This window comes from Cavia porcellus, unplaced genomic scaffold, assembly GCF_034190915.1.
Source record: "Cavia porcellus strain 051 isolate PalLab524CR breed Dunkin Hartley unplaced genomic scaffold, mCavPor4.1 scaffold_10, whole genome shotgun sequence".
Taxonomy (NCBI): Eukaryota; Metazoa; Chordata; class Mammalia; order Rodentia; family Caviidae; genus Cavia; species Cavia porcellus.
In genome coordinates, this window is record NW_026947493.1 from 70,964,466 (window position 1) to 70,982,997 (window position 18,532).

An 18,532-nucleotide genomic window follows, 5' to 3' on the forward strand; every position below is an offset into this window, starting at 1 on the left:
AGAGCGTCAAGGGTCCAGGACGCAGCCAGCTGCCCCTTCTTTCAGGTGCCCTTGCGTGTCACAGTTTGTCTTTGTGCGCTGCATCTGCCACTCCAGGGGTCCTTGGTAAACTTTTCTGTGTGGCTTTCTGGCCAGAACCAGGGCGCGTTCCACCCCTGGCAGTCTCTGAGGAAGGAGAACATGGTCTTAGGGTTGACGGCTTAGGTCAGCCATGATTTGTAGGCTGGGGGCCACGGGGTAATGGTTACTGGCAAGACCACCACAGTGTCTGCCACCTTCGCAGGAGGACAGTGCGATGCAGTTAAACTGGTCTGGCCCAGACCGTGAGGTCAGCAGTGACCTTTACCCCAACACCGCTCTCTCCAGGGCCCTCTGGGAGCCCCTTTCATTTCCCTGCCAGTCCTCTGCCTCCCCTCTGACACAAGGTCTCTTAACATCTTCTACCAGGAAATAAATTGTGGGTTGCCTGCTGGTTAGGAGGCAGCTCCTGTCAATCAGCGGAGGAAGCTTTGGATGGGGGTGACCCTAACATGGGACAGAACTGCAGCTCCGCAGGGCTTTGGCGGAGACTGTCACCTCTGCTTCATGATACGGCTGTTGTCATGTCTGAGGAAAGCCAAGCCCTTCGACCCCTCCTGTCTCTGCCACTTCCAGACTCCGATAACTGGCCATGTAGTTTGCAAGATCAGCTGTGGTTTATTCTGCCTCATGTCACACGTCATTGTCAGATGTCACTGTAAACAGAAGCCGCCCACATGCTTTGAGCATTAGTGATCAGGTCTACTGAAGGAAGAGGCTGGGTTTTCTTAACTTCTCCACCTCCTGTGAAAGAGGATGGACAGGGAAGCGTGGCCCCACCTCTCTCAGCGCTTAGCATCAATTTAGTTCATCGCAGCTCAGTTGCGGGGCCTTGACGTGGCCTTCGGCAGGCAAAACAGAAGGGAATTAATGGCAGGGAACCGCAGCGTGCAGTGGGGCCAGGCTCTCCTCCGCACAGGCCCCCGGAGGTGGGCGCTCTTTCTGGGTCCTGCAGGGCTCCTTGCTTGCTGAGTGTTTGCTGAGCTCACTGCAGAATCCTCTTGGAGGCCTTTCCACCTCCACCAGCACTCCCGGCCCGGCCACTTGCTTATGGCCTTCTTCGCGCCATCCTGCACAGCCCTTTCCTGCCCAGTCCCGTTTGTCCCTCTCACTCCAGCCTTCATCTGCTCCTCTAGCTCCCAAATGTGTGCCCCGCCTTTGTCCCCTCGTGCTGTGCCCAGTCCTTACTCTCTGTTCTCGGTCCTCTTCTGAAGGCCTCCAGCTGGCCATCACCTCTTTGGAGAGGACACTTGATCCCTGGCCTGCCTCAGAGGGGGGCCTCCTCTGTGTTGCCTGATGACTGGGTTCCCTTGTCTGCCCCCTCATCTCAGGGCACAGACCCTATTCCATCCCCCACAGCTACATCTCGGCCTAGCCCCTGGCTGGCAGAGGAGTGGGTGGCCAGGTCCCAGCTCCCCTGGGGCGGAAGCAGCAGCAGCATCTGTCTGCATGGGGCCCTGGCAGCCTCTCGGCCCAGAGGAGAAGCCCAAGTCTGCAGGAGGCTCTGTCCTTCCTCCCCGCAGGAATCAACTACTGTGCACTGAACAAACCCGGCTGTGAGCACGAGTGTGTCAACACGGAGGAGAGCTACTACTGCCGCTGCCGCCGGGGCTACACCCTGGACCCCAACGGCAGGACCTGCAGCCGTGAGTGTGCCCCAGGGGTGTGGGTGCAGATGGACGCAGGCTCAGCGACGGGCCATTCTGGAGCTCCCAGGTTTCCCTCGGGTCTGCCTCATCTCACCACCCCTTATCAGGACTCTAGGACTACCAGCTTGATGGGCTGGGGTGTGAGGATCAAAGGAATCCATACGTCTAAAATATTTGACAGAATTGTTAGGCACGGCCCTCAGAAATACTAGTATTACTCATCTTAGCTGTTAGAGTCATGGACTAAGTCAGGTAGGCCCGAGTTCAAATCCAATCTCTGCCACATTCTGCTTGAATGGTATTGGGTGTATTAACTTCTTAGAGCTTTGATTTCCTGTCTGTTTAAAAAAGTGAGGATAATATTAGTCTTGGTTTTCCGAGGTGGTGATGGGAAGTAATTGAGAACATTGCAATCCCTTAGCCTCATGCCTGGTGCAAGGTAAACAGCTCACCAAGGATAAAGGCTCACACACGGGGCTGATGAGAGGGACCAGTGTTTAGGCCTAGCTTGGGACAAGAGGCTGGCGGGGCTGGACCTCAGAAGCAGCAGCTTCTGGGCTGATCTGAGGACAGAGCTGAGAAATTCGGGATTTGTGAAGCCCTTTTTTTTTTTGTATCCTTGTGTCAGAACTACCACAAAGCCCATCCATGATATAAACACATGGGAACTCTCGGGCCCTGCCAGCTGGCTGGTCCTGTCATGTTTTATGAGACACAGACTCCACGGCCCAGGCCAGCAGGGTGGGAGCACACAAACGCTGTGACCCTGTTACTCTGGGCACCCGGACTCAGTGACATGGCCTGCAGAGAAGAGGCCCTTTGTGTGCTTTCCACTCGTAGTGCACATCTGCTCTGGTGCTGGAGACAGAGATGGATTGAGACGGAGAACAGTACAGCTGTTGAGTTTGGACACTAACTCACCAGGGAAGGGGGTGGTTTCACAGCTAGCACACGTCCAGGGCTGTCCTCAGGAAAACCTGTTCCCCTTCAGCCTGCGAAGGGAACGCAGTGCCTCCCCCGGGCTTTCTGAGGTGGGTCTCTGAGGCCAGGGGCTTGGGGATGAGGAAGTTGGTGCAGCATCTGGCCTCTGCCGTGCATTAGCCAGTGGGGAGCAGGAGTCCTACATTCACCGAGGAGGGAGATCTCCTGGTCATGATGAATCCCAGCCAACCCTGCCTTTTTCCAAGAGCGTGGCATCTTCCAACCGCTGGCCCTGGAAAGTTTCCTGGGACAGGCTGGGCGTGACTTGGCTGGGCCACCTAGGCCACCGGTGGCCATGGTCTGTCCACCTCTCTCCCAGCATGGGAAGCCTGGAGGGGCTCAGAGCTTGGCCAAAGACATAGTGACTCTCCATTCTCTCTGCGATTGGTCAGCTGTAGAAAAGTGTAACCCAAGCTGCTTCCACCTAGGAGTCCTCAGAGAAAGCTCCCCCAGAGGGCTCCCCCAGGGCACACTGACTGCCAAACCTTAGGGACGCTCGGTTTGTACAGGAGCTGTGGCGAGCACTTACCACGATCAACTCTACTGATCCTCTCAACTCTACTGATCCTTGAGCTACCCATACCCCTTTTTAAAGAGGGAAAAACAAGAAAATTGTCACTTTCCTGGTAAACATTCAGGATGTGAACAAGGGCATGCAACTCCTGAGGTTCTATAGGAGTTTGCAATAGGTTCTTCCATGACAGAAGGTTCTAGAAGGACTGGTCCTAGCCACACAGGAGTGAGGAGCTCACTTGGTGGCCCTTGACAAAGCTTTCAGTGTCTGTCCAGTCTCTGGGGTGCACTTTCTCCATCCAGGAAGTCTGAGGTCGCCTGTGGCTGTCTGTGGGAGCTGTGGGCCACAGCTGTGTGTTCACAGGCCTTTTTATTCATGGCCCAGGGCGCAGCTGTGCAGAGTTTGGGTGCCAGGATGGACCACACAGATTGGCCTGGGCTTTGGTTTGCTTTCTGATTCTAGTTCCCGATTAGGAGGATTAAAGAGAAATCACATTCTTAAATTCTCAAATAGAAATGAAAATATACAACGAATCCTTACTCAGCACTCCTTGCTAATAACCCTAAGCGTTCATGAAGTGGGCACCACGTGCCAGCTGCTGTTCTAAAGCTTCACTTTCCCTGTGTTACCGCCTCTCCTCCTGACCACACTTCCATGAGAACGCAGCCTTCCTCGTTCTCGTGGCTCAAGTCAAGAGACCATGAGAAGGCCATGGGGAGGCCACGCGACTGCCAGCATCCACAGCTGGGGTGTGGTAGAGGTGGGATTGAGACAGACACCCCCTCCTCGAGCACCACGCTTTGTGATATGCACAGTGCCCCTGCTCTGGGCGTCCCTCAATGCAGAGACAGCGGATTCTGCATGCCAAGGCCCTGGCCTGGGGTTTAAAGAGGTGGGAAGAGACATGAGCAAGGCTGATTCCCCAGAGAGGCTGTAGCGTGGCACAGCTTGGCACCTTCCCTTCAAAGCAGGCTTCGCTTGCCAGCACCCTTGGCTGGGAGGGCATCGCCCCTCACCCTTCGGTGTACTGTGTGGCTCATGCAGGAGTGGACCACTGTGCGCAGGACCACGACTGTGAGCAGCTGTGCCTGAACACGGAGGAGTCCTTCGTCTGCCAGTGCTCAGAGGGCTTCCTCATCAATGAGGACCTCAAGACTTGCTCCAGTGAGTCCCCTCTGCGCCTCTCTGGCAGGGAAGGGCTGGAGACACCAGTGGGATATGCAGCCCCTGCAGAGTGGCAGCTCGGGCATGGGGCCCCTTTCCTCCTTGGGGTGGTGAGCACCACGACCTCTCATCCCCATCCTCCTAGTCCTGTGGCCTCACTGACGGGGCCTCGGGGACCTCACCTGGGTCTTGGCTTTCCAGGGGCGGATTACTGCCTGCTGAGCGACCATGGGTGTGAATACGCCTGCGTCAACACGGACAGATCCTTCGCCTGTCAGTGTCCTGAGGGCCACGTGCTCCGCAGCGATGGGAAGACCTGTGCAAGTGAGTCCCGCCACTTTCAAGATTCTGGGACAGTCAGGACAAGGTCTGTGAGGTCCCTGGGTGTGGGTGTGGCTCTGATGCTGACACCTGCCTGTGCCTGGTGTCCCCTGCCTGTGGTGGGCCCAGTCCAGGGGGACATGTGTGACGCCGTCTCTTAGCCATTTGAGCCCTGATGGTTGCTTCCCGTCTACCCCCAAACTCCCCCACCCCCTGCTTCTAGAAACGGCCTCGGCTGTTTGCAGGGAGGCCTCGGTGCGGTTGTGGAACTGGACAGAGCCCTCGATTTTCCATTGCTGCCCTGCTTCCAATGTGGCTTGTCCCTGGCGGGATTCATGTCCTAATCTGCTTTGTTATCATGGCGGTTTTGAGAGAGAGGCCCCTGGAGGTGAAGAGGCTGCACAAAGCCGCGCCTTTCTCAGCGGCGTGGGTTGATTCTCGAGGGAGGTTAGGTGGCAGAAAGAACAGGTTGTTAGAAAGCTGGACCCATCTCCCCTGTCCCTCTTCCACCACTCTCTTGCAGTGTGCTTTTCCACGAGAAGACAAAGGCAAACAAGGCCCTTGCCTAGTGCTGCTCTTGGGCCTGCGAGCCTCCAAAAGGGGGTTACCTGAACCTCTGTTCTTTCTAAGTCAACCAAACTGCCCTGTTCAGTTGGTTGGTTGGTTGGTTGGTTTGAAACAGGTCTTGCTATGTAATTCAGACTGGCCTTGAACTTCCTGTGTAGCCCAGCCCAGCCTTAAACTCTCAGCCCTCTTCCTGCCTCAGCCTCCCAAGTGCCGGGATTCCAGGTGTGCACCACCATGCCTGGCTGGTGTTCAGTTATACAGGAAGTGGACCTACATGCTCTCTCTGTTCTCTTAGCCAGCAGCCTGCTCATAAACAGTGATGTGCCCGCCACTGGCTGCCCACTGGCTGCGTGCCCGGCACCGTGCTAAGCACCAGGGCTGTCACAGATGACACTGCAGCTCTGATTAAGAGACTGAGGTCCCTGCTGTTAAGTGAGCATTCTCACAGTGTGACTTCAGTCTTGTGAGTGTGTGAGGGGGAGCGGTCCTGGGAAATCTGTCTGTCTGTGTCTCAGCACATCCCAGCTTGGCAGTGACACTACCTGGTATGTGTTTCCTTATAGCTGATCTTAACTCCTGTCTCGACTAAAAATAAACAGAAGCTCCCACGCCCCTTTTCTGCTTCACTCAAGAGCGCTGCCCTTGAGGCTGGGGATTTAGCTCGGCAGCATAAGCACCTGCCTTGCAAGCCTGCGGTCGGCTGTGAGTTCAATTTCTGGTACTGACAAAACAGAGAGAGAGAGCTGCCCTGTTTGCTGTCCTGCATGCCTGTTGCTAAATAGACCAGGGGAGGCTGAGGCAAGAAGACTGCTGTGGGTTCAAGGCCAGCGTGGGCTTCATAGTGAATTAAAAGCTCACCTAAACTACATAGTGAAACCACATCTCAAAAAAGTAAAAGATAAAAGATGGAGGACCAGGGATTTATCTCAGCAGTGTAAGCACCTGGCTGGCAAGTGTAAGATCTTGAGTTCCATCCCCAGTACCAAAAAAAAGAAAAAGATAAAGGATGGAAAAATTGTTTCTCTGTGAGAAGAGATTGGGAGCAGAGGGAAAGGACCAGATGTCACCCTCCCTGTCCTACTGGTCTTTCCCATTACAGGGTCCAGTTCCTTGGCCACTGACAAAGTCATGGCTGGAGGTTCCTCTGTCCACCTGCAGTGCTGTGCCTGCACACGGGTGGGTCTGCCCAAACGGTGACCCCTGTTGCTGTGTCACCTGGGAGAAAATGCTTCCCTGGCAGGGCTGGATTCTTGGGTCTCAGTGAATGGCTCGTTCGTGTCACACCTCACGGGCAGCTCCCTGCCCAGCTGCCTCCCAGCTGTGGCCACACCCTGGGCACTGAGGGTGGGAGAGCCCAGAGCTCTGTGCTCATCTGCCGGCCAAAGCAGATGCAGGAGGACTTGTGGGCTTCATGCTCGTCATCCTCAAGGATTCCTGCCTTCCTTCATTCTCTCCTGAGCTGTGAAAATCAGAAACACATACGGTGGTCGCAGGACTTCTCATCAGCCTCATAGAGGATTCCAAATGCACATGGCCCCTCCCTGCAATTCCTCAGCCCCACCATCTATCTGAGTGCCGCCCTTTGACATTTTTAGGGGGGTATCAGAGATCGACCTCATGCTTGTCTAGTAGGCTCTTGTGCAGCTGAGTTAAATCCCTGGCCCTGCCCCTTCCCTTTGAAACGCTGCCTATTTTCTCGTTTACAGTGTGTTTGTCACTAATGGCACAGTGACGTCATCCGCATAGCAAAGGTCTCTATGGTTGGGTCAAGGACTTGGGAGATAATCAGTCAGGTTAGAATCCCCTCAGGAGGAGGACGTGAGAACCACATTTCCCGCTGGGACTCTTCTGATTAAAGACTTTCTGTCTGCTCTGGGATGATTCAGCCCACTGTTACGGCCCCATTCCATAATAGTGGGCTTTGTTTTCGGTGTGGCCACAGCTGACTTTGGTTGGAATGGAAGCTCTCCAAACCTAGGCCAGATGACATGGAGCCGGCTGACATGACTCTCATAAAAATGTCCTTGGCCTTTATAAAGGCAGCCTCCACTTAGATCTGTGACAGCAGAGGTCTAAAAAGAGCTTCACTCATCTCCCGGAAAGCTCTCTGAAGGGCAGAGCTCAGACCTCAGTTCCTGAGGCCCTAGGACCAAGCAGAGGCTGTGGATCTCGATGCCCTTGAGGCACCTGGGGCTCCCTGGGGCTGCAGGGTGAAGCCTGGTCTCCTTCCTCCTTGCCCCTACCCTGCAGCCTCTGGTTACAGAGCTCAGGCGAGGGCAGGTTCCCTAGAAGGAGCAATGGGAAGTCTTTCCTACCCGCTGCAGCAGGTGGAGAGCTTTCCTCCCCACACTAGAAGTTTCCCTGAAGTGACATGCACCTTGCACAAAGGCATCCCGGTTCATTGACCTGTGGGCTCCTGGAGGTCAGAGGTCAGAGGTCAGAGACTGGGTCTCTTCTAGAGCCAGAGTCCCAGAGCCAGTCCATAGGAGATGCTTAAGTGAGGGAGATGTGTAGAAGAGGAAATGGTTAGAGAGCATTTTGATCCTGTGGTCCTGGTACAGGGTCCACTCTATTCTCTGACCTTCAGTGACTCCCAGTGATCTCCCAGAATCCATTTCGACTCCTATCGCTTACTTCTGCCCTGGGTCTGCCCTGAAGCTTCCTGTGCTCCAGCCATAGTGGGGAGTCCTCTCTTCTCCGAGCTGACCCTGCGTCTTCAGCCTGTCCTCTTAGGACAGCCTCTCTGCCCCAGCTACCTGCAAAAACTGAGCCCATCTCCAGTGTCACCCCTGCAGGGAACTTCTTCCCTCCCCACCTGCTGGGTACCTGCATCCTCCTCCTCCCCCAGGTTCATCTGGGACCTCTCTGCCTGCTGTCCAGCCTGGCCTTGCCTTGTGGCTCTCTGCACAGATATGGGACATGGCACTGCAAAATATAATGAACATGGCCCTGGGAGCCCAAAGACCAGATTTAATTCTGTGGCTTCTCTCATGGTCAAGGAACTTGGCTTTCTTTGGGTCCAGTTGCTCATCTCTAAACTGGAAATGGTCATTCCCGCCTGTCTCTCAGGGTTCCTGAGTGGCACAGGGAGAGATATCCATTGGAGCTTTGTGCACCTGTAGAATAATTTTAGCCCTTGTTAGGTCTCATTAAGGTCTTCTCTCCCTACCCTCAGACGCTACCACGTGGAGGAGCAGCCTAAGGGAGCTCCCGCCTTGCTACCTGGAGACCCGTGTCCCTGGGCCAGGCCTGCTATCCTTAGAGGAGCCCCAGCCTCATTGGGGTCACTGTGGGGCTCTTTCAGAGGTGGCTTGATGTAGAGTGTGTGTGCTGGGATTGATTCATGGTGCGATGTGAGGATGAAGGGCAGCCAGATTAAGGGTGTGAGTGCTGCCCACGCTGAGGGGCCGTGTAGGGTGTAAGGGACAGAAAGAGCTGTGGTTGTCCCCTGCTGTTTTGCTACCTTCTTGCTATGAACTGTTTCTCCTCTGAGATATCCCTCTGCCGTGTACCACCCGGCCTTAGAGCCAGCCTTATGGACTGAAACCTTTGCCAACGGTGAGCTAAATAAACCTTTGCCCTTTAACTTTGGGTGGTGGATATTTTGTCTCAGCAAGAGAAAAGTAACTAAGACACCCAGGGCCACACCCCCTGGAAGGGGAGAGTCCCAGGAGCCCAAGGACTGACCTAGGGGAGACCCTTCCTTCTTCCAGGGCCCTGGACACTGCCACGGCTGTGTCACAAACCTTAGTGTCCCAGGGATGCAGTTGGCTATACTCCCAGTATAGCTACCTCAGGCTGATCGATGTGCAAAGGCCTGTTCAGACCTGAAGCTCCTGGCGTGGCTTCCCAGGCTGAAGCCTTCCTGAGCAAGCTTGGCAGAGTGTTTTGGTCTGCTTGGGCTGCCATGACAGAATACCATAGATGGGTGCTGTTTTCTAACCGCAGAAATCTGTTGCTCAGCCCTCGAGGCTGGAAGTCTGAGATCAGGTGCCAGATCAGGGTGTTGCATTCTGGTGAGGCCTTTGCTCCTGGTTTGCAGTCAGCCAGCATCTCTGGCTGTGTCCTCATGTGGCAGGGAAGAGAGAATGAGAGAGCAAGAGTACACAGGACAGGGCATGAGCACCCCAGGATCTCTTATAAGGGCACTAATCCTGTTGGATCAGGGCCCCAGCCTCATGACCTCATCTAAACCTCATCACCACCAAATACCGTATAAAGGGGTTAGTGTAGGAATTTGGGGCCTGAGGGGGATGGCTCAATGAGTAGCTAAGAGTAAGGGAAGAGAAGACCACTTGTGGGACAGAAGGAGCAGTATAAAGCTTCCTTTGCTTTTGTGCAAAGGAGGGACCAAAAGGATACCCCCAAGCTGCCCTGGGGGCCAGTGGCAGAGCCAGGGCTACAGCCCAGGCCCCTGGCTTCAGATCTCTTGCTCAGTGCAAGATGCCCTCAAAAAGTACATCTCAGCACAATCTGTGTCAGATGGAGGGATCCCCAAAATCTGGTCTGTGTCCTAAACTTCTAAACATCCTCGTCACAAATTGCAGAGCCAGCTCTTAGTAAGGTTAAATTAAATTCGAGAAAGCATGAGAATCCCTTCCCCTCGCCGCCTGAGACTTCTCCTGGACCTCAGGTGGCTCACAGTGACCGTGGTTCTAACCCAACTTGCTGCACTAAGAATTGGAGTCCCCATGCTTCCTTAAGCTTGGGGGCTGCTCCTTCCTATTCTCTGCAAGTAGTTACCAGGCACCTTGGTGTGCTCGGCACTGGGGATCCGGGCGTCACACAATTCCCGTGTCTGCATGGATGGACTCTGAATTTCTCCAGGGAACAGGGTGCTAAAGGTGTAGTGCCCACTGTGTACACTGCAGCATGTGTCAGGGAGCCCCCCCCTCCCCCCGGGAGATGTTTAGTCCAACACTAGGAACTAAGTAGGGGAAAAGAGTCAGAGCTGGAGCAGAAGAGCATCCCAGGCCCGGGGACCATGCAGATAGGCCCGGGGTCCAGCAGGCGCCACAGGGAGCTGGGTCTTCTGCGTCCTGAGTCCTGATGCAGCCAACAGGAGGGAGCCCAGAGAAGCATCAGGGCAGAGCCTCCCACCCACTGAAAGCCACAGCAAACTTTCCAGAGATCACCCCCACCCCACCCCATCGAGCTTCCAGTCTTCGAGCACCTGCCGAGCTGTCCAAGCAGACCTGATGAGCCAGGATGGCTGTTGTGTGTGTGGCCAGACCAGGAAACGTGGATGGACTGGTTCATGACGGACTTTCCCTTCTGCTCCAGTACAGCCAAACAAGGGATGTCTGCAGGTTGCTAAGGAACTTGGGAAAGTCTCTCTGAGTGTCAATTTCCTTGTCTAACATTTAAGAGCTGCTTAGTGCATCTCTAAGGTATTTTCCAGCCCCTGAATACAGTTGTATTGGCTCAGGGTAAGTGCTCCATAACACGGTGCTACCTGAGTGTAGCCGTCATGAGGGTGTTCCCTGTCATCCCTCAAGCTGGGGTCCCTGTGCTGTGCAGCAGGGACAGTGGGCATCATCACCTGCAGGGAACTTCCAAAGCCCATCTCCATCAGAGAGTATATTTGGGGAGAACATTTAGGGAACCTGACCCCAGCTTGATAGGTAGAAAGAGCTAGACTCAGCCAGGAAGGCCTCTCAGGCCACCTTTGGCATTCTCTCATTTGTCCTGTGATTCTTTGGGTGCATAAGTGACCCAGCACATCCCCACCAGGCAGAAGCGGGCACTGTGTGGAACAAATGTGGGCAGTGGGTTCTGTTCCACAAGGCTGGTGTGTGGGAGAGTGAGGTGCCCAGTGACCGCAGCATCTGACTGGAAACGTCCACACAAGGCAATTCCTCTTGGTTCTGGGTAGAAAACTGAGGAGCTGCTTCCTTGGCTTGGCCGCCTCTTCGCAGGGTGCTGTTACGGGCCAGGCATTACCATGGTGCTGGGAATGGAGAGAAGCAAGGGACTTCTCTGTGGGCTCTTGGCCTTCACAGTCCGTGTGGTTATAGCCTGATGAGGAGGGGACAGAAGAACCCCCAAAGTCACAACAGTGAATGTTCAACTATAGCTTGGGGCTGGGAACTCGGTGCGGGGAGACCCAGCTGGACGGCCAGAGAAGACTTCCTGAGCGATGAGAGGGAGGAAAAGTAAGAGGCACCATGAGGGAGCAGGGGGATGGGGAAGAGGCTTCCAGGGAGCTGGGGCGTGCAAAGCCCTAGAGCCTGGGAGAGCAGGGGAGATGACACTGAAGCCCAGTGGCAGGAGTCTTGACAAAGTCTTGGCATGAGTCAGGGGGTTCCCCATAATTCAACCAACTTTCAGAAGCCCCCCTATGAGACAGTAAGAGGACTCGTAGATGAACCAGCACAAAGCTCTTTGGAGGAAGTCTTAGAGTTACTGATTACCTTCTGATTGGTCAGACTCTTAAAGCATTTCTGCCTCGGGTTTGTGCTTTTCAGCTACATTTTCATATTGTATACAGAACTGTATGCACAAAAATGTGTGTCACCATGGTGATGATTTTTTTTATAAAAAAGAGACTAGAAGCCACCTAAATGCCCCTCAAACACGAGACTGGCCCCATGAATTACTGTGCATTTAAAAATGATGATTGCTATGGTTTGTACCTGGGTGTCCCCCAAAGCTTCATGGGCTTAGAGGTGGAGCTTCTGGGAGGTGGTTGGGTCATGGGGGGTGTGATGCTCCCCTGTGGATGAGTCTGCTGAGGAACTTATAGATAATCGTGATACTGCACGGTGAAGCCTGGGGGGAGGAGGTGGCTCACTGGGGGTGTGGCCTGGAGGGTCTCCCTCCCTCCCTCCTCCTCCCTTGATCTCTCTGCTTCCTGCTACTGAACCCTGAGCTGCTTTTTCTCTGCCAGGCCGCCCTGCTTGGGCCAAACAACTATGGACTAAAACCCCATATGAACAGTGAGCCAAAATAACCCTTTCCTTTGCAGAATTGTGGGTGTGGGTATTGGTTCCCTGCAGCTAGAAAGTAATGAAGACTAGTGTTGATGTCAAAGGTGAGAGGTTTACTTTTAACTATGAGCCCTTCGTTTCCTGTAGAAATATTTTTTCTGATCATGAGAATCGAGCCTGGAGCCTTCATACTGAGCTGAAACACCAACCCTTTTTCCTTTTTATTTTGAGATTGGCTTTTGTTAAGCTCTCTAGGCTGGACTCCTTGAGATCCTCCTGCCTGAACCAGAATGCTGGGATACAAGGATGCTGGCTGTGGTGGTACATGCCTGTAATTCCAGCACTCAGAAGGCCGAGGCAAGAGGATCGCAGGAAGTTCAAGGCCAGTCTAGGCTATACACTGAGTTCAAAGTCAGCCACATAGTGAGACCCTGTTTCAAAAAACCAACAAAAAAAAAAAAAGGCTGGGCGTGGTGGTGCACTCCTGTAATCCCAGCACTTGGGAAGCTAAGACAGAGAATTGTTTGCAAGTTCGAGACCAACGTGGGCTACAAAGTGAGCCCAAGGCCAGCCTGAACTGAATAGGGAGACCCTGCCCCCCCCCCCGCAAAAATCCTGCTAAATTTGGTAGATAATTTCTCACTCGGTATTGGAGAGCAGCTGTGTAATATAACAATTAGTTTATTAAGCCTTTTGGTGCTTTTTATGTGAATGCCAGCAAATACTTTTATTTCCTCAACTTTCTTATGCCATAAACAATACTGTATCTTCTATTCTGTGCTTTCGTTGTTGCTGTGGTTACCCAAGCCTGTTGCCCACCGATCTTTCTTTGGTGCTGTGTAAGGTTGTATTGCATGGACTGTGCTCCAGCTCTGCTGCTGCACACGAGGGTTGTTCAAATTTTCTTTTTTTTTGTCTTTTTCGTTTTTATCGGTACCAGGGATCGAACTCACGACTGCCTGCTTCAAGGCAGGCGCTTATGCCACTGAGCTAAATCCCCAGCCCCCAAATTTTCTGTTACACACGGCGCTTGGCTGACAGCTTGGAGAACACTGTGGGACAGACCGCAGAAGTGAACTTGTGGGGTGAGAGGCACATTCGTGTCCCGGGCCAGGCTCTGCAACACAGGGCCATGTGCCCCGATAGGTTTGCCATGGAATCCTGTGCCTGCTTTGGGTGAGCAGCCATCGGATGATTGCCTGAGCCTGAGCGTTCACCCACTTTTACTGTGGCTTGGGCACATGTTCTTAGGAGACAAGGATGGGGGCGGTGAAAACTCATCATGTGATTTTTAAAGCACGCACACAACAGAAATCCAAGAGCATCGAGGCTGGGCCTGGGGAGGGGGACTGAGAAGCTGCAGCCCGCTGGAAGATGCACCCAGTGGGCTCCGCTTTTCCTGCCCCTCCTGAGGGGAAGCAGCCTCACAGGGTAGTTCTCCAGCCGCTGGGTAGGGAGGAGAAGGCACTCACAGCTTCAGATGGCCGTGGGCAGGGCCTGAGAGAGCTTGGGCTGCCTCAAGACCTGGGAGGTGCAGTGCCGCGCATGTTCATCGTGCTGGAGCCCCCTCCTGGCCCGCTGGCCGCCTGTGAGCCCCCTCCTGGCCCGCTGGCCGCCTGTGTTCTGGATCACGCGCTGTATTTTCCATTATGCAAGGAGCTGCCCCGAGCCATTGGGAAACACTGCATCAGTAATCAGTCCAGGATGTGCTCAGAGTCAGGCTGCAGCAAACCCAGGCCCCATCTCGGGCTGGCTGTCTTCTGCAGCTCCAGTTCCCAGTGCTTTGCCATTGTTGGAAGATTTGGGCAGCGCTGCTGCCCAGAGAAGGACAGACAAAATTCCCTGCGTGTTTGGAAACTTACCTTAGAATATAGTGATGTAGTCAGGAAGAGAAAGGGATTTATTATCACATGGGGACATTTCTAGTCAGTCTGGTTTGGACATGGATTAACAATGGGAGCAGGGTGTGGCTGCACATGTCCGTAATTCCAGCAGCCCTCAGGAGGCCGAGGCAGAGGATCATTTGAGCACCAGCCTGGGGTACAGATTGAGTTCAAGGCCAGCCTGAACCACATAGTGAGAGCCTGTCTCAAAAAAAAAGAAAAATTGTTGACTGACTGAATGATTGGACTGCCTTGTGTGATATATGCATACATGTATCTATAGGTAAGTTGATATTTTATGATAATCAATGAAGTTACCTGTTTTCTAATATTTATATGCCATTTATTTCTCCTTTCATGAAATGTCTTTTTTTTTGAGAGAGGGTCTCACAATATAGGTAGGCTAGGCATGAATCTACTATGCTACACCAGCTGGTTTTGAACTTGTGATGATTTGAACTTGTGATGATTTTCCTGCCTCAGCTTCCCTAACGCTAGATTACAGACCTGTGCCACCACACCTGGCCTGGCTTTCCTGTCTTTTATTTATTTCTCCCGAGGGGATGACTGTAATATTTACTTGGATGTGTTCTGCATGGGTGACTGCTCTCAGACATGAGTTTTACTCAACAGTGATCTGCAGAAATGGGTCCGTTTAATTTAAGGGGTCTGAAAACCTCCTGGGGGGTGAGCCAGTGTCTCAGGTTCGAATCACTTTTTGTTCCTGTTTCTGTCATGCCAATTCGATCCTCAGAACGGGACCCTTGTGCCGCGGGGGACCATGGCTGTGAACATTCGTGTGTAAGCAGCGAAGACTCATTTGAGTGCCGGTGCTTTGAAGGCTTCCTACTCCGTGACGACGGGAAGACCTGCAAGAGTAAGTGACAGCTGCGTCAGCCCTGCCCTGGGCTTGGGGGGCCCGGGGGTACACGCTTGCTACTCAGCACTGCCCAAGGGGGGACCTACGGAGACCCTGCAGCAGGAAGGTGGACACTGCTAAACACCAAGTAAAAAGTGAATGTCACTCAGTGTGGGAGCCTCCTAGCGTGTGCAGGGTCCAGTTCCCAGTACTGCACACACACATGGCACCCGAGCCTAAGTGGACACAAGCTCTGGACATGAGCTAATAATATCCTGTCAGTCTGAGTTCATTCCTTATGACAAATATACTGTCCTACTGTAGATGTTAATAATAAAGGAAGCGGGGTGCAGGGCATATGGAAATTTTCTCACATGTTTTTATAGAATCTAAAACTGTTCTAAAAATAAACTCTAATAACAAGGTACAGCTCACTGTAGAACACATGCTTAGCATGCACGAGGCCTTGGGTTTAATCCCCAGCACCTACCTGAATAAACAGTCTATTAAAAAATGAACAAGAAAACCAACAACAAAACCAGTCAATGGAGGGCAGCAGCTGGGCTTGTCCTGTTCTGTGCCGTGTGGCAGGAAACTAGGCAGAGGTACACCGGAAGGGTAGACGGGGCCCGTAGTTCTGCAGCTAGGAAAGCTGCTTCCCCTCCCTGGGCCTCTGGAAACTGTAGTTTACAATGTGACTGTGATGTTGTTATTTCTGGTGCACGAATCCCTCCTTGGTCATCTGGTGAAGAAGCCACCCTTGTTTCAGAAAGCAGCACCTCTCAGGCAGGCATGACCAGCCCTCCAAGGACAGCAGTGTGGCAACTTCACCCCTGGCCTAAATCCCAGAACACAGCTTGGTGCCATTACAGGAGTGTAACCCCGAGCAGAGGATTCCCATCCCTGTCAGTCACCTTCTCAGACTTCTCAAAGCTTTTCACAAAGAACAGTTTGGGCCAGATGTGGTGGCTCACCTCTGTAATCCCAAGATTTGGGAGGCTGAGGCAGGAGCATCACTGCGAGTTCAAGGTCAGCCTGGGCTACACAGTGATGTTAATACTGTTGGAAGGAAAGATAAGTAACTGGAGTCATTATTCTGATTTTCCAGACAGGCACACTAAGATTCCAAGAGCCTAGGTGATTCTCCCAAGTCCTGTGCTGTGTTGGGACAAAGGGACATTAGATTTCAGTGCTCCTAAAGCCAAGTTGGAGGGGGTGGGAGAGAGAAAGCTGGAGCAGTCTGCTTAGGAGCCTCATCTGCTCAGGGACACACGGGTCCTCCAAGGCCAAGGCCGTGTAACATTTAAGTTGGTGCACTTGTTTTGACTACTCTGCCACCCGCAGGGAAAGACTTCTGCCAGGATGTGGCCCACGGCTGTGAGCAGGTGTGTGTCAGCAGCGACAAGTCATACACCTGCAAGTGCTTGGAGGGGTTCAGGCTCGCAGAGGACGGCAAGCGCTGCAAAAGTAAGGCGCTGGGCGGGGTGGGGGGCTTCTCCATCTGTGGGACCCAGCGGTTAGAGATCTTTGTTTAACCTTTAACGCCCACCCCCTCCTCCTTCTTGGGATAAGATCTTGCTATGTAGCTCAGGCTGGCCTTGAAGTCTCAGCAACTCTCCTGCCTCAGCCTCCTGAGTGCTGGGACTTTAGGCACGCATCACCACATCTCATTTTAAAATCTGCCTTTTCACAATTGTCAGCCAGATCATGAATCTAAATTCCTACCTTGGCCACCTGGAAGTGTTTCCCTACAGATGTTAGTCCCTTGGGATGTTTCAGGGGTCCTGAGTTGCAGGGCACTTTGCCTGTCATGGCGGCCACGTGGATGACAGGGCCTAGGGCATTGCCTGGCCGGGCATCGCACAGGGAGTCTTTTCCAGAGCCACTACATACAGCAGAAATAAGCACAGGCCTTTTTCTTCTTGGCAGACTTCATAAGCGAGGGTAAGGAGAAGAAGAGGGGCCATAGGATTTCTGTGGGTTTCTGAAAAGTCCATTCTCTCTCATTTACTTTCATAGGTCACACAGAATAAAGTCCTTGAAATTACAGAAGGTTCTGTCAGGGGTCTCTAGAAAAGCTGACATTGTGCTGAAAGTGGTGGCCCACACCTGTAATCCCAGTACGCAGGAGGCTGAGGCAGGAAGATCCCCCTCGAGTTCAAGGTCAACCTGGGCTCCATAGTGAGTTCAAGCATAGCAAGACTCTGTCTTTAAAAAAAAAAAGACAATTGTATATGTGTGTGTAGTGAGAGAGACAGAGACAGCAAGAGAGAGAGGAACTGGCTCATGGGCTTGTGAGAGCTGACAAATGTGAGGTATTCAGTGCAGCCTTGGCACCCAGAGAGTCCCCTCTTCTTTTTGGTCTTTTTCTCTTGACTTTCAACTAATTGGATGAGGCTTGCCCACATTAAGGGGGGACCCCTGCTTACTCAGTCTACCCAATGTTAATCTCACCTAAAAGTGAGCTTCAAGACATCTAGGCTGGTGCTGGAACAGATAGCCGAGCACCAGGCCTGGCCGAGGGGGCACTGACATTCGCCATCACAGCACCAAGGGAGAGGGTGCTGCGGCCGTGCTAGCTCAGGGAGGGGCATTAGCAGCGCACAGGGCAGGACATTTTATCCCCCGGGATTCTGGCCCTTCATCCTCCTTTGGGGAATTTTAATAACCTCTTACTTGCTTTGGTGACACTCTGCCCCAGCTGGCCGAATGGCCCTTTCTCAGTTAAGGCAAAAGTTCATTTGCTTTTGCCAGGCCTGGTGGCACATGCCTGTAATCCTCACACTCCGGAAGCTGAGACAGGAGGAGCACTGCTCTGAGTTCAAGGCCAGCCTGGGCTGCAGAGCGAGACCCTGCGGAGGGTGAAGAGCTCACACCCAGCGTCTGTTCACACCTTAGCTGAGCTTCTCACCCTTTCCACTGATGGGCTGCCCCTCCGCTCTCTCCTCAGGGAAGGACATCTGCTCTTCGAGCTCTCACGGCTGCGAACACATCTGCGTGAACAAGGGCGACTCCTATGTCTGCAGGTGCTCCCCGGGCTTCATCCTCGCCGAGGATGGACGGCGCTGTAAGAGTGAGTGGCCTGGCTCGGCTCGGCTCGGCTCCCGCTGGGTTTTGCAGCAATGGCTTTTTGGAACATTTTCAGGCCACAAAACCTTCACTCTGCTTCCCTCATGTGTTTAAACTAGCGTAGGCACACACAGCAGGGTGAGGGGCAGGGCGGGGCCTCGTGTCTGCAGGACCTGTGGAACACTTTGAGGTGCCCGGAAGTTTAAAAGGTGCAGTGATCCCAGTCTAAATGAGAAAATCTGGTTGTGAGAGGTAGAACTGTGCTCTGCCCTGTGCTGGAGAATTACAGCACAGTGGACTTCAGGAGAAGCCCTTCAGTACAGCACAGTGGACTTCAGGCAAAGAGATGGATCAAAGGTTGTAACATTAAAAAAAAAAATTAAACCAGGCATAGTGGCGCATGCCTGTAATACCACCATTCCAGAGGCTGAGGCAGGAGAATTGCCTTGAGTTCGAGGCTAGCCTGGGCTACATAGTGAGTACAAGACCACTCTGGAGTACAAAACAAGGGTTTGGCT

At 53.2% G+C, this 18,532-nt stretch overlaps 1 protein-coding gene across 5 annotated transcripts in view; it reads left to right on the forward strand.

Moving 5' to 3' along the window:
- The window catches only part of Matn2 (matrilin 2), a 118,062-nt gene that overhangs the window by 89,585 nt on the left and 9,945 nt on the right, over positions 1-18,532 (forward strand). For all 5 annotated transcript variants that reach the window (XM_063257606.1, XM_063257603.1, XM_063257604.1 and 2 more), the window contains 6 exons: positions 1,602-1,724; positions 4,267-4,386; positions 4,588-4,710; positions 14,841-14,963; positions 16,290-16,412; positions 17,896-18,018. In XM_063257606.1, coding sequence (XP_063113676.1) covers positions 1,602-1,724; positions 4,267-4,386; positions 4,588-4,710; positions 14,841-14,963; positions 16,290-16,412; positions 17,896-18,018 — 735 coding nt within the window. The remainder of the gene's footprint in view (positions 1-1,601; positions 1,725-4,266; positions 4,387-4,587; positions 4,711-14,840; positions 14,964-16,289; positions 16,413-17,895; positions 18,019-18,532) is intronic.